This window comes from Crocodylus siamensis, chromosome 1 (assembly GCF_052110815.1).
Source record: "Crocodylus siamensis isolate JL-2025a chromosome 1, ASM5211081v1, whole genome shotgun sequence".
Classification (NCBI taxonomy): domain Eukaryota; kingdom Metazoa; phylum Chordata; order Crocodylia; family Crocodylidae; genus Crocodylus; species Crocodylus siamensis.
Window position 1 is genome coordinate 365,801,297 of NC_143395.1, and position 15,367 is coordinate 365,816,663.

The 15,367-nt window shown below is 43.1% G+C and overlaps 1 protein-coding gene across 7 annotated transcripts in view; it reads right to left on the reverse strand.

The window, feature by feature from the left end:
• Window positions 1–7,086: 7,086 nt before the first annotated feature.
• Window positions 7,087–15,367, reverse strand: part of LOC149875002 (succinate--CoA ligase [ADP-forming] subunit beta, mitochondrial) — a 55,752-nt gene continuing 47,471 nt past the window's right edge. For all 7 annotated transcript variants that reach the window (XM_090025833.1, XM_090025855.1, XM_090025882.1 and 4 more), the window contains 5 exons: window positions 14,170–14,331; window positions 13,942–14,084; window positions 9,501–9,621; window positions 8,980–9,068; window positions 7,087–7,904 (listed from right to left, as the gene is read on the reverse strand). In XM_090025833.1, the coding sequence (XP_089881959.1) occupies window positions 7,830–7,904; window positions 8,980–9,068; window positions 9,501–9,621; window positions 13,942–14,084; window positions 14,170–14,331 (590 nt within the window). In that variant the 3' untranslated portion in view covers window positions 7,087–7,829. The remainder of the gene's footprint in view (window positions 7,905–8,979; window positions 9,069–9,500; window positions 9,622–13,941; window positions 14,085–14,169; window positions 14,332–15,367) is intronic.

The following is a 15,367-nucleotide window of genomic DNA, read 5'->3' on the forward strand; positions in this document are numbered from 1 at the left end:
GGCCCCAGGATTTCATGAGAAAGTCGCATCTGCCAAGACCCACTCTCAGTCTGTTCAGGCTCCGTCATGTGTGCCATTTGTAGTTGGAGCCAGATGCTAACTCCTCACTGGGGGTAAGTCCTTGTTGGCTCCATTCAACAATTTTGTAGTTTCTCCCATTTTGGTTCGCTAGAGGGTAGCTCTGGTTGATTCTGGTGATACGGTAAATGGTATGGTAAAGGACAAAAAGCTATTTCTCAGTGAGAGACAACAGTGCAGTGGTTGATGTCCATATAGCAAGTGGCAGTCATCTGACTCTTGTACCTGCCAGTCAATGTTGCCCGCTACTTTCCTCCTGATGTACGGGGGCACTATGCCAGATAGTGCATATAGGTGGGGAGCAGGAGCGGGTTTTAGGCAGCCTGTTATAATTCTGCATGTATCATTTGAGGAAGTATTTATATGTTTACTGTGACTTGACCATCCTCAGGTGGTGCAGGCATATTCAGCCACAGAAAACCAAAGTGCTAAGGCAGTAGTACGTAGAGTGGACGGCTCTGCTTCCCACTTGGAATTTGCAAGCGGTGTTTTGTGTGTTGACCTTGGCTTAGGTATTTAATGTGCACTTTCTGTCACTAAGTGTACAGCCCAGTGTTAACCCTAAGTAGACTGGGTGTTTCTGATGGTTGAGACTCTGGTTACTCCAGGTGACACTCATAGTTTCATAGTGCTTAGGGTCGGAATGGACCTAAACAGATCATCAGGTCCGACCCCCCGCCCCAGGCAGGAACAAGTGCAGGGTCATAACATCCCAGCCAAATATCTGTCCAGCCTCCTCTTGAAGACCCCCAAGGTAGATATTGTTCTGCATCCCAGTTTCTCAGGTGGAAACCACAGTATTTAGGTAATAATCTGACACCTCATTCAGTGCCCTCTCCAAGATTTTCTTTGTCCCCAAAGTTCTTCTGCTGTGTGGTGATGTAGAAATCATCAGTAGATATGAAATCCTGACATTTGGCAGGAAGTGGCTGGTCATTAATATAGGTGTTGAATAGAAGTGGGACAAGCACACTGCCTTGTGGTAAACTGTACTTTTGGGAGCACCATCTACTTTTCCAGCCATTTAGTTCCTTGTACAAGCAGCTGTTCTTCAAGAGTCTATGGCTTAGATCTATGTTGTTAGTCATGAGGTATAGTTTGTGGATCATGGTGCAGTGTTGGACATTATAGTATGCAGCAGATAAGTCAACAATGCTGTGCCCATGATCAACTTAATTTGGTAACCATCTTTGATATGCTGTGTAAGGTTAAGTATTTGGCCTGCACAGGATCGACCTAGTCTAAAACCCACTTGGTCTCATGTAAGTTTAGAATCTACCAAAGGTGAAATTAATTGCAGGATAAGATGTTCATGGAGCTTGTAGGTGATGCTGAGGAGGGAGATCGGTCTATAACTTTTTGGTGATGAAAGGTCTTTCCCTGGTTTGAACAGAGCTATGACTCTTGCCTTCCTCCACACTGATGGTATTTATTTATCATGCATGCATTGACTAGATCAAGGAGCCATTGCCTTGCAACGGGTCCTAGGTGTTGTATCATCTCAGCGAGTATGTCATCTACTCCTGCTGCCTTCCCATGTTTCAGTAGGCCTATGCTAACTGTCAGTTTCTCCATCGTAAATGGATGGGTTTGGTCTTTAGGTGGTTGCTTGTTAGCTGGTATAATGCAGCAGTGGTGTACTCTGGTGTCCTGTGGTGTTTCTTCTATGTGAGCACTTCCCATTGGTGAACAGTTGGGCAAAGTACAGACAGTCAAAAGCCTGAGGCTGAATTGATTCTGTCTAGGCAGCTTCCTCTAAGCTGCATAGGATGAACCAATCACCAACTGAATTGACATTCAGTTTTCAATTGGGAAAGGTAGGGAGAGGCCTGCACTGACCCAGACCAGTAGGTGGGGGGGCGCTACTTCTAGCCTGCTGGTCGTTGCCAGCCCAGCCAAGTATCCCCAAACCCCTGCTGTCCCCCCCCAGAAGGTTCAGGAGCCCCCTATCTGGGTACTGCCTCACCTTGGGAGAGCATCCTCCTCAGGAGGTTTCCCCCAGCCTGGGTTCCCCAGCCCAAACAGGCCTGGGGAGCTGGAGGGAATTCCCCACCCCCGCCTTCCAAGCTGCTGATTGGAGGGAGAATCCAGGTAGACGTCTGCCCATGCAGCACAGCATGGGGGCACCAGGGAGTAGGGCTGTGCAAAACAGCACTGTTTCGTTTTGACTTCCGTTTCACCAATTTGACAGAACAGTGTTTCGTTTAGAGTTTTGTTTTGAGACCATTATTCCATTTCGTTTCGTCAAAAGTGTTTTGCTTTTTCGATGTTTCACCCCTAGGCTATAATGGGAAAGCACGAAACTGCCTATAGCTCATTTCATGCCTGATTCAGATTAAACTTGGAGGCATGGTAGCGCCTTCTGAGGCCATGAAACCTGCCAAGTTTTAAGGAGATAGGTGCAGGGGTTTCTGGGAAACTTCACCTCAAACTCTTCAGAGCAAAACTTGTGTCACTTGTAAGTGTGAAGGCACAGAGAAAGCTCAGTTCAAACAATGCTTTTTATGCTGTTTTTCCGTCCCTCCCCCAGAGCACTGGGATTGGAAGGGACCTCAGGGAAGGATGACAGTCACTGGCCAGCTACACATGTCAATATCAGAGCAGTCCTTCCCCCTCCCTCTCCTTAGTTTCTGTTTCCCTGCAAGCAAGCCCAGCTTCAAAACTCAAAATATTTCAAACATTTCAACTCCTTCGTTTAGTTTCAAGGCTGTTTTGAAGTCTTTCATTTCATTTTCACTGTTTCAAGCTCAAAACGGTTTGAAACAGCATCAAAAAGAAACAGGCGGTGAAATCTCACACAGCCCTACCAGGAAGCCCCCTCCTTGTGGGGGCTTCCCCTCACCCCAGCCCAGGGTCCCTCAGCCCTGGGTAGTCCTTCCTATGGGGAGCCCTGCTTGCCTTTGCCCTGCTAGTCTCAGGGATAGCCCAGGGAGTGGAGGGAAATTCCTCTGCTCCCTTGCATTAATTTTTCCTCATACTTGCAGCATCTAAGGCAAAACCGGCTGCAGAGAAGCAGGAGAATTTCTCTCCACTCCCTGGGCTATCCATGAGACTAGCAGGGCAAGCAGGGTTCCCCAGGGGCAGAACCCTGGGCTGGGTTGGGAGAAAGCCTCCCAAGACTTGAGCTCCCTGGTGCCCCTCCATACTGGGCTGCATGGGCAGGCACCAGGCCCAGAGGACTCCTTCCTCCTTTCTGTAGCAGCCACTGAAGCAATCAGTAGCTGTGAAGCAGGAGAGGGGAGGTCTGAAAAGTCCCCACCACAGCAGTTTTCCCTCCCCCTACATGTGCTGTGTAGACCCTGGATAGGGGAGCTAAGGGTCTGTTCCCCTGCCCCCCGCTCTGTCTTTGTGGGCTGATGGACACCAGAAGGAAGCAGACTAAGAAACAGGGGGGCAGGCAGTCCCTGCTCCACTGGAACAGGCAGCATAGCCCAGGGCTGCAAAGTAGGGCTGTAAGAAGCTTTGGTAGCCGATTCAATTCAGAGGAGATTCAGCAGCCAAATCTCCAAATCCAGATCAAATCAGGAGACCCATTAAAAGGTCTGAATCGAATCAGAAGCATCCAAATCGATTTGGAAAAAATTTGGAAAGATTCGGAAGGCAGGCTTACAGGAAACAGAAACTGAGAAGAGGGAGGGGGAAGGTCTGCTCTGATACTGACATCTGCAGCTGGCCAGTGACTGTGAGCTTTCCCTGACTTCCCTTTCAATTGCAGTGCTCTGGGGGAGGGATGTAGAAACAACATATAAGGCTGTGCATGAAGTGTTTCTGTACTTCGCTTCCTCAACCTCCTAGATAGAAAAAATCATGGACTCAATATAGACATTGGATTTACAACACACTATAACCTGCCTGACATCTGACTCCCCAGGTACCTCTCCACTTTTACCTTCTACATTCCCCTTCCCCCCCACCTGTATCTCACCCCCCCAATGCCTCAATTTACATTTTCACTCACTGGCTTTATTGCTTGCATTGCATGCCAGCCTCTGACTTCTTCACTATTTGTTCCATCCAGGAAGAGCACACACTAACTGCAGATGCTTCCTCAGCCTAATGAAGGGTTTTTAAAGCCAAAAGCTTGCTAAACTATATTTCTCCAACTATTCGGTTGTCTAACCAAAGATATCAGATTGACCCAAAGAACCTTGTCTGCTTATGTCCTTAGACCAGCATTTCCCAACCTTTTTCCCTGCAGCACACTTACATGGACTCCCTCACCCCATGTCCCACCAGCCAAGTTGGGGAGGGTAGCAAGTGGCCAAACACCATGGAGCAGCAGGGGTGGGGTTCTGGTGTTTGAATAACTGGCTGGAGCCACGCCAACCATGTCTGGCTCCCTGCAGCAGCAGCAGGTGAGAACATGGCTCCAGCCAGGTGAGGGGCATGGCTTGAGCCCAAAAATGTCACGGCACACATGGATGTGCCTGATGGCATACCAGTGTGCCACAGCACACCGGTTGGGAAACACTGCCTTAGACCAATACAACTATCACCTACATCCCACAACATGCACAAGTGATATGAGTTGGTTTCAGCAGTTTGAGGTGCAGCTTCCCAAAAATCCCTGCACCCATCTCCTTCAAACTTGGCTGGCTTCATGCCCTCAGGAGCTACCATCCCTGTTTCCATCCAAATCTGCAAAAAAAAGGATAAAGTTATAGGTATTTTAGTGATTCCCCATTATAGTCTATGGCCAAATCACCACCGAATCTTCAAATCTGATTCAGCTGAATTGAATTGGGACAGTGACTCAAATCACCGAATCGAATACTTGTCCCTCCGAATTGGCCTTATCGGAACCAAACACTTGCTGCTTCGCACAGGCCTACTGCAAAGTATCCTAGGATGATGGGGGCTGTGAGTTAACTTGAAGCAGGAAGGGCTCTGGGACAGAAGTTCCATAAACTGGTTTGACCTAAATCAGCTAAGTCTGATACGTCATTCAACCAGGTTTATCTTAAAGTGGTTTTGGCCATTTTGAAAGCAGTTTACGTGCACTGAACTTCTGTTCTGTTACAGATTTAAACCGGTTTCTGATCTTTTAAACTGGTTTGTTTGCAACTTCTATTCTTAGCCCTGTTGTGCAACCTAGTTGGCAGTAACATTTGATATATCTGGAGATGTGATGTTGTCACCTCCTAGTTTTCTTATAGTTGGCTAAGCTTTCTTGCTGTTGTGTCAGATTTTGGTGTCCTCAATCTTCTTTTTCCAGGTGTTGCATCTCTCTACTCCTGTGTTGTCTATTAGGATTTCTCCCAGCATAATGGTGGATTCTGAGGGGCTGAGATAGTATTCTCTCATAGATAATGTAAAGGTCAGATATTGAGCTCAAACACACCTGGGATATATTTTGCCCAGCAGCCCCTTGGAATGATGAGGCAGGCACTTCTCTTCACAGCCCTTTTAAAAGAATCTCACTGCCCCCTGGGTTGAGACCAGAGACTTCAACAGTTGACATAAATAGTTGGGTAGCAAGAAAATAAGTACCTGTGCATCATTTCTACTCTAGAACATTTCCCTATTACTCAGTTTCAGCCCATCACTTTTGCCCATGTCCATTTATTTCTACCCTCTACTTTCATGTCTTCATTTTAAAAAGTCAGACCTAGTCCAAGAAGGGCATACATAAAACTACCCCACCTTGTATACACACAAGCAGATTTGCCAGTTTAGTGGTGTTGATTTCAACGGCAAAGGCATTTTTGCTACTTTTTGTTTGTTAATTCTAAGGCTAGAGGTGAACTTCATTCACTTCCTTCTTGAAGCTTAATAAATTCAAAACCAGTTATTGTATAAATCCAGAGGAGGCAGTGTGGTTGCTAAGGTACCACAGAGGGCCAATTTGACAAGAACTTTAGCAGCAACTCAGTGTACCTGCATCTGGTAGAAAAAGACAATGTGTATAGGCACTTTTCAGACAAGAACCACCATTTGGCCAAGTGAAAAGAATTGATTTGCATGCATCTTAAACTTGCAACTTATAAAAGATCTTTCAGACCTTTGTTGCTTCATGATTACCTACAGTCCCTTCCCCACAAAACACAGCAAAGGACATTTTATTGATGAGCTTTCTTGGAACCTCAGCTGATCACTTCCCTTCATCATTTCCCTCTGCCCTATCAGTACATACATTCTTGTTTTCTGTACTTTTTCAAGACTTTGTGCACACATACCCCGCATGAGCCCTGCTGCTGCTGCTGCTGCTGCTGCTTCTTCTTCTGCTTCTTCTTCTTCTTCTCTCTCTCTCTCTCTCTCTCACACACACACACACACACACACACACACACACACACAGAGTAGGAGCTCAGAGACCCCAGCAACCAAGGCCCAAACAGGGTATTTTATTCACTGGTGTAGGTGGCCTTGCCCTAAGCTGACTCCTGTTCAAACACTGCTATTTCAAAGAGTAGTTTTACAGAAAGTGAATGTATGATGAGCCAACAGGGATAGTATCATGTAAATCACCTAGTACAGGGGTAAGCAATACTTTGTCATCCTGGGTCAGAGTTTGAGACCTGGCTCCCTGTCACAGGCTGTAAATCTTTCCCCCTGGAGAGTTCAAGGTGCCTGCATGTATTCTTGCTACAGGTACAAGACTCCTCTGCACATGAAAGTACAGGCTGGGAGAGCACAGCAAAAAAGGCTGTGGAGGAGGGTGCTACAAAGGAGACAGGTGGCTCAGCACAACTCCATGCTACCCAATTCTCCATGCTGCCCCAGACCTTCCGAGGCTGGATCCAACCTCTACAACAGCTGAATCCAGACTGGGAGTTGTTGGTTGCCAACCCCAACTTGCAAAGTTTGTTTCATTAAGTTTAGATGTTGCAGTTGAAGGCCTTTTTTTATAGATTCATTTAAAGTTCTTCGCCTGCTGGCTGGCTGGGTTTAGGCATACACACGTAAGCCTGTTGGCTGACCTTATGAGGGGGTGTAAATTAATTTAGGAGCTCACTTAACTGAGAAATTGATTGAGTTAGTGATGGACAAAAGACTACAATACTAATCTCTCCGGAGACATTTTATTAATGTACAATAGACATTCTAGTTCTTCTCTGTATGTTATGTCTGCCAAACATCAAGGAAATATACTTTATTTGTTCATTTACAAAACTATCTGATGCTATTCAGTAGACACCAGAGATCATAAAGACTTAAGTGCTACAGTATATTTTGTAGTGATTCAGTTGTCTTGTCAAGTTAATTAACCCGCCATTCCAACAAAGCACTTCTTGAATATTCCTGGGAGTGTTCAAATGCCTCGCTTATAAATAATGATTGGTGTGTTCGAGTCCATTTGTTATACTGCTGAATACAAGCGTCTTCAATATAAAGATACCGTTTCAATACATTCCTCCATATTTTGAGCGCTAAAGAATCTAATCATTACATCTTCTTTCCTGAATCTAGTAATATGAATTTACAATTAAAAATAACTTCAGATGTTATTCAAAAGAATCAATTTTCAAACAAAAGCTTCATTTTTGACAATGATGAATGAGTATATTGCAAGTGATATTCTGCACCAGAAGCTGGAGAGGTTGGAACTGCAACTAAAAAGACTAAATATCAGCAATACAAACTTCTACACAAGCGCTGACCATTTAATATTAACCTGAATGTAGGATCAGGTACTTCAAAGTTTGTGCACCTGTCAAGCAATTAAAACCTCCACACAAAAATGAAAATACTACAGAACAACAATGTTTCAAAAGAATAGCACATTAAACACTTTCATGACACCTTTCTTTTCATATTGGCAACTGAAACTTGACATCCACTTGAGCTTGCTTTGCTAAAGTTACTATTTCTGAGAGTTTCACAACCTGGAAAAAGGAAACAAAGAAAATTAAAAACACGAACAAATTACAGTAAGCATTTTAAAAAAGAGACTGCTTAATTGACCTCAAAAGTCATGCCAGGAACAATTACTTGTCAGAAAAAAGAAACTTACATATGCATACCTTGCCACAAAAATAGTCTAGTAGTCCATTAAGAACCTGGCCATCTTAACAGGACTTATAAAATGTCTTAAAACAAAAACTCAGAGCCATGGGAATCAAAGTAACCAGATTTTCCCATTCAGTAACTGCTGCTATATTTCTGAAGCATTCAACCCCAGGACAAAGTGCCATGTACAGTTCATATTACAGACAGACCAGTTAGAAAGTATTAACCTTGGTTTGGAATTAGAAGTATTTTTGACAAAGCACTACACTTTTTAAAGTGTTGCACTTAGTATGAGCCTTTCAAATAAGATCTTTTAGATAAACTTTGAAGATGGGTGGAATGGCTAAGTTTCTTTTCTATCACCTACGGGGGGGGGGAGGCAGAGGGCTTGGGGGCTACAGCCACCCCAAAATTCACCTTTGCTGCACCTCCCTGCCCCGCACCACTGTCCATTCACCATGCACAGATGAGCCTGCAAGAAAAGTGCAGTGCTCCTGGCAGAAGTGGCAGTATCAGCCTCTTCCCCATGGGGGTCTGGACCAGGGCTAGGCTCAGAGAGGGCAGGCTCAGCTGAGCACGGCAGGTGGGCAGTGGCAGCGGTGTTGAGAGGGTGGAGCCTCCCAGCCTGGCAGAGCCCAGCCACAGCCCTGCCCCACTCATGCACAAAAAAGACATGCAACCAACAATCTGCTCAAGTTTCTCCTCTACCAATAAAGCAAGTCCTTAAGTGCTGAAGTTCCAGATACACTACCGTCTGTCTACAAAGTAATTTGCTGCCTTATCCACTACTCACACTGCTTCAAGTGCTTTTTATAGTAGATGGCATTAGGCAGGCTAAAGGCTTAACAATATTTTATCCCAATCTACTCTTGTTTATTAACTGGGGAATTTGAGACGTGTTAAAGCACAGCATCTATTGCAGATCTTATATTACTAAACTTTTCTGCTCACCATTTTAGCAGCTTCATCCAAGTCATCACAGGCAAGAATTTTAAGACCACTAGCTGTTATTAAAGCTTTGGCATCATCAACTCGTGTACCTTAAAAAGCAAGTAGTTTTAACATAACAGATTTTAGTATTACCAAACATGTATTAACGCTCCCTAGCAAAGTCAGTTACAGCATGAATTGATGATGTTCAAGTGTTCCAGGACAGTTCTGCCAGAACACCTCTATTTTGACTTAATTATACTCCATAACAGGAGGTCTCTGCAGCAGCACCACCAATTTTATTAGTTCTAAAAAATATATCTTAAGTAAAAATGGGTACAAAGATAGAAAAGCCCCAATTGGCAAGTCATTAATATTTACAAGGTCTCAAGAAATAAGGTCTCAAGAAGTTTTTTTCTCCATTAAAAAAAAAAAGTACCTCTTCTCTTCAAAATAACAACAGAATGGTTTAACTGTTGTAATTTTTTGCTGCTATAAAATAAAATAGATATATTTATGCAGTACACAGAAGAAGTACATACCTTGCAATCGTACTACAATAGGTATTTTCAGGTCCAAGTCTTTTACTGCCATAATGATCCCTTGTGCAATAACATCACATCGCATAATGCCTCCAAAAATATTGACCAGAATAGCCAGTACCTAGTAAGGAAGTAGCATATAGGTTTGTTTGGTTCCCCCCCCCCCCACACACACACACACAGTCAGCAACAGAATTATCATTCAAAATTAAATATGAATTAAATATTTTAAAATATTCACTAAAAGGTGGCCTGATTTCTAACAATCTGTTCTGAAAATTCAACCTCCACATGTGCAATGCTAAGTACATGATTATGAATGTAGGGTTTCTTTATTCTAGAGCAGTATTTCTTGATGGGGTGCCTCAAGATCCTTTCAAGAGTGCCACTATGTTAGCAATGTTAAGGGTGCAAACTTGATGTACAAGATAAACCCAGAATTGTGAATAAAAAAGTCAGAGTCTCAAAAGCATCAGTTAACCAGCTAGTCAATTAACTAGCTTGGACATAAGGAACGTGAGGACTGGTGACTAGCTGTTCTATGCAAGTGCCTTCAACCAATCCAAGAGAGCTAGAGTTCACATGCAGAGCAGTGCAATAGGGAGCCTCCACACATGGCACAATACATTACAGAGGGGAAAAAGTATCTGTGCACATGACATGGTGGAGCACTGAGAGAGGAGAGGTGCCCCCCTAAGCAATTCACAGCCTGCAGGCATGTGGGTCACACTGGTACAGTCCCTAGCTTAAAAGTCCCCTGCTTAAAAGTCAGAAAGCCTGTACTACACAACAGTGGCCCTAAACATTCACTTAGTCTCCAAAGCATTCATTACCTTAACATTTATTACCTTCACATTTATTCAAGTCAACTGCCAGCACATTATCTACTTCCTTTAAGATGACCAACAAAGCCCAGATTTCAATTAATCAGCCGTCTTAAAAACATCAAGCCAGGTTACTGACATCCCACCATGGGATTGTAAAACAAACAAACAAAAAATTCTATTTACAGCCTTCTGTAGAGATTCCATAGAAGATGGAAATCCAAACAGACTGCAGTTTAACCCTTCTGAAATTGTGAGAGTACATTACCTTGTCCCCTCCTTGTTAACAACTGCGACCTTATTAGCTGTTAAACAGCAATCATACAACAATTAAGTAATGTGAAAGCCTTTCATCATAAAACTAAGTTTTTATAATAAGCCTCAGAAGCCATGTCTACAAGCCTAATTTCTCCAGTTAATCAGTCAAATGAATGGATTTGATATTAAATATATGTAATATCAAGTTGCACTCCCTCCCACTGTACACGTCACAGAAATGCTGCCATGACCATTCCTCAACATGCATAAGCGGTACTTTCTTGACAGTATTCATTGAGTCAATGGTCTAACCTTCACATTAAGTCATTGCAACAGTTTTTAGATTACCTGTCCTCAATGTTCATGATCAAGCAAATGTTTTTAGGAACTTACGGCTTTCTTCTCTGGTTTAGTATGGTTCTTTCTGATTTTTGTAAGGGTCTTAAAAGAACACATTCTGATGAGCACAGCATACAGTAGTAATACACCGATAACTCAACTCCTGTTCGAATTGCTTTGTCTGCAAACCCCCAAAACACCCAGTGATACAAGTACAGTGCAAGAGATGAGCCCTGGAACCTAACCACAATGACACAGAAGTTATCCCACTACTGTTTATCCAATACACAGCAAATGCAAGGTACTCTGTTGGGAAGTGCAAGTTCAACCACCTGCTCTAGGTGAAGGGGCAGCCTAGAATCTGGGTCTCCCCTTCATGTGACCTAACAAGTCTCCAAATAGGCAAGACAGAGCAAAACCAAGGGGGAAAAAAAGAGTGAGGGCTAAGACAGTCATCCATGTACTGCTAAGTAACAGCAGGATCTAGAAGTGACTTGGGCACATAAGATAAAGTGTACATGACTATGACTTGTAGGCCTAAATCCTATCACACTGCAGCTTTTTGGATAAAACAAAGCTACTCAGCATTCATTTCTTTGATTTGATATGGCACATCTCACTAGCACTTGGTTCAATTTCTTATCAAATGCCCATCCATACGGCCTTTCACTCAAAAGTACTTCCCACCTATTTCCCACCACACACAATCCTCCAGTGGCCCAACTTCCTCCTCATTCAACACTATCAAAGAGCCATGTGTATAGTGTATTGTTCTTAGCTGTACTACTCTCCTTCCACCTCTTTAGCATGCCAGTGTTACATGGAACCCCATCATACACTTTACATTCACTCTAGTAAGCTACTGGCCAAGTTGTAAATCTGTTAATTTTGCTCTCATTGCTGCAACCTTATAGCAGCAAAGTAAATTCAGTAGTATACAGCATGTTTATAAATTCCTTGTGCAAAGTTAAATTTTAATAACTTTGGATATACACAATAGAAGCTAGCTGTGAGTGGTGATTGAAAGCATAATTCATTAAGATTTTTAGCATAGTATAAGCTATGCATAGGGTAAGGATCACACATGCAATTCATGAAAGCATTCAGCAGCAACTGGAAAACGTTTTCTACAAGTTGGAAAATCCAATCGAATGCTATATTATGAAAGATGGCAGTTATGTTGAAGTCTAGAAATATGAGCTGTATCGTTTTAAAACTTAATGTATTATGCTTTCAATTTCTGTTTACAGTTTGCTTCTGTCATGTGCACATCCAAAGTTATTAAAGCTTAAAGTTGCACAAGGACATTATGCGACCCTGCAAGCCGACACTGGCACCCAGAGTGGACAACTAGAGACCCTCTGGGTTAAAACCCATGGGGAACGCGGCACAGGGGACACAATGGTGGAAGTCTACTATAGACCTCCAACCCAGGATCAAAAGCTTGACCAGGAGTTCACCAGGGAATTGGCTGAGGCTTCATGCTCCTGGTCTATGGCTGTCATGGGAGACTTCAACTACCCAGACATCTCATGCGAAGAGCAGTCAGCCAAATCCAAACGGTTGCAAAGCTCTCACATGTGTGGATGAGCTCTATCTGATGCAAGAAATCTATGGGTCAACAAGAGGCAAACTGCTGCTTGACCTGGTACTTACAACCAGGCACGACCTAATCAGCAACCTAACAATCGAAGGGAAGCTGGGTGACAGTGACCACAAGCTGATCATTTCCACCATCCGCCGTAAAGCCAGCAAGTCAGTCAGCAATACAGAAGTCCTCGATTTCAGGAAAGCTGACTTTGACAAGCTCAGGAAGCTTGTCAGTGAGACCCTAAGGGACCACGACCCAAAAGGGGAGGGGAGTTCAGGAAGACTGAACTGGATGAACAAGCAAAGTCTATCCCATCTTGGAGGAAAGGCAGCAAAAGGAAACAGTGGCTCCCTCGGCTCTGCAGGGAGCTAGCGGACCTCCTGCATCTGAAAAGAAAGGCCTACAAAAGATGGAGGACGGGATCCACCTCCAAGGAGGAATATTCTGCACTGGTCCAAACCCACAGAGCGCAAACCAGAAAAGCCAAGCTTGCGACTGAACTCCAACTGGCTACAGTATAAAGGACAATAAAAAGTTCTTTTTTAGACATGGGGAGAGCTGGAGGAAAAGCAAGGGCAACACTGGACCCCTGCTAAACCAGACGAGACAGTTGACTACTGACGCCCAGGATAAAGCCAACTTGCAAAATGGCTACTTTGCGTTGGTTTTTCACTAGTCCCAAGGACGCCCCTGCCCATTACAGGACAGAAAGGCCCGGGTGAGGGCAATCTCTTACCCTCTCTCAATGCTAACCTTGTGAAGGAACACCTTGAGAGGCTGGACATCTTCAAGCCAGCTGGCCCCAATAGCTTACACCCCAGAATACTCAAGGGATCCATGACCGTTTCAGGCTGGACATAAGGAAGGACTTTACTGTCCGAGCCCCCAAGGTTTGGAACAGACTGCTGGCGGAGGTGGTTCAAGCACCTACTTTGAACGCCTTCAAGATATATTTGGATGTTTATCTTGCTGGGATTCTATGATCCCTGCTGACTTCCTGCCCCTGGGGCAGGGGGCTGGACTCGATGATCTTCCAAGGTCCTTTCCAGCCCAAATGTCTATGAAATCTATGAAATTATAAACACCTTGTATGTAACATACATCAGAACTGAGCAAAGTTTGAACAACTGATAAGATGCCTATAAAGGCTCTATGGAAAAGATTCAAATACACTCTGCCCCTTCTGCAACAACCTGAGAAACTTCCTTTGTCCAAAAAGCTGGGCTCAATAGGTAAGAAAAAAAACCCTTACATATGTTTTTGTGGCTTCTTAGTCCATATCATAAAGTACAAAGAGATCAAAACAGCTCTCTCTCTGTAGTTTCCCTTAAGACAGTACTTATCTTTAGAAAACATCATTGTGTGTCATTTCAAAATGCAATTTGTTATTTAATACTGCAGACTCTTGAAATGCCAGTCCCTCTCTTACCTTTTTATCTGAAGTAATAAGTTTAAAGGCCTCAGTTACTTGATGCACAGTAGCACCCCCACCAACATCAAGGAAATTTGCTGGAGTCCCGCCATGAAGTTTAATTATATCCATTGTGGCCATAGCCAAACCAGCACCATTTACTTTAAAGAAAAAAATAAAAGTGCATTTAGGAATTCCATTAGCAAACACAATAGCATTTAAACCTCTGTTACATAAATTACATACCTAGGCAGCCTATGTTTCCATCTAACCCTATGTAGTTGAGGTCGGCTTTAGCTGCATCTCTGTCTCTTTCATCCTCCTGCGTCCAGTCCTGGAGATCAAAGATTTTCTTCTGACGATATGCTGAATTGCTATCAAAGTTTATCTTCGCATCCATACACATCACTTGTGAGATTGAAAAACAAAACAGAAACAAAAGATGCCATTAATGCTCCTCACTTAAAGCCACAACTATTTCTCCAATGTACATACAATAGAATACATGTTAAAAAACCAGTTGAAAGTGAGTACTTATGAAATCTTTGCTCCAAACTTTTGCCAAAACAATATTTTATGTAAACTAGCATCACAGGACTAGACAATACCATATCATTGTCTCCTAAATGCACTGCAAGTTATAGAATCAGAAAGTGGATTATGGCTGCCTGAATAGTGCAAGTAACATGTAAAAATGCAGTTCTTGAAATGGAATTATTTCATAGTTTAGGATATGTTTTATTATGTGCTTGGATCAGCTGCATACCACTCAAATGATAAATTGTCACATCAATCCTTCCACAGTACCACCTCTATTATATTTTTACCACATTTTGGTTCCTGCTTTTAGATTAAAGTATGGGTTTCATATAAAAAGGTAGAGCAAAGGAGACCAATGCAGTCCCCTTAAACACAAAAAAGGTTCTTCCACAGGTTTCTTTTCTGAGGAAGCAATAGCTTAGTATATAACAACTCACATCTCTGCTTGGGCACAAAAAGAAATCGACTGTTGGAAAAACAACAGGCTAGCAACAAGCACTAAAAATTGATGAAAGATCTGTTGAATACTCTGAGTATATACATCACCTCTTCAGAGCAGAATGAATATTTTCATTTAAAAAAGCAGCCATAGCAGCCATAAACATTACTTAGGTTTTTTGTTGACCTACTTGGAACACCTTAAAGGGGGACCCAATTTTCAGTTAGTATGATTTTTAGATACAAGTTTTTTTCAGAGCCTTAATGCCTAGTCGCTTCTGAAAGGTCTTGACTGCTAACCAGGACTTCTAAACATTTGATCCAGTACCCAGCAGTCTACAGAGCTGAATGCACACTGAATCTAAAAGCCACTCAAATTGCATTGAATTTATCTTTAGTTATTTAGGTGCTACAGTTTCCTAAATTCATTTTTCAAAGGATCACGTTAAATTATCTCGCTATGCAC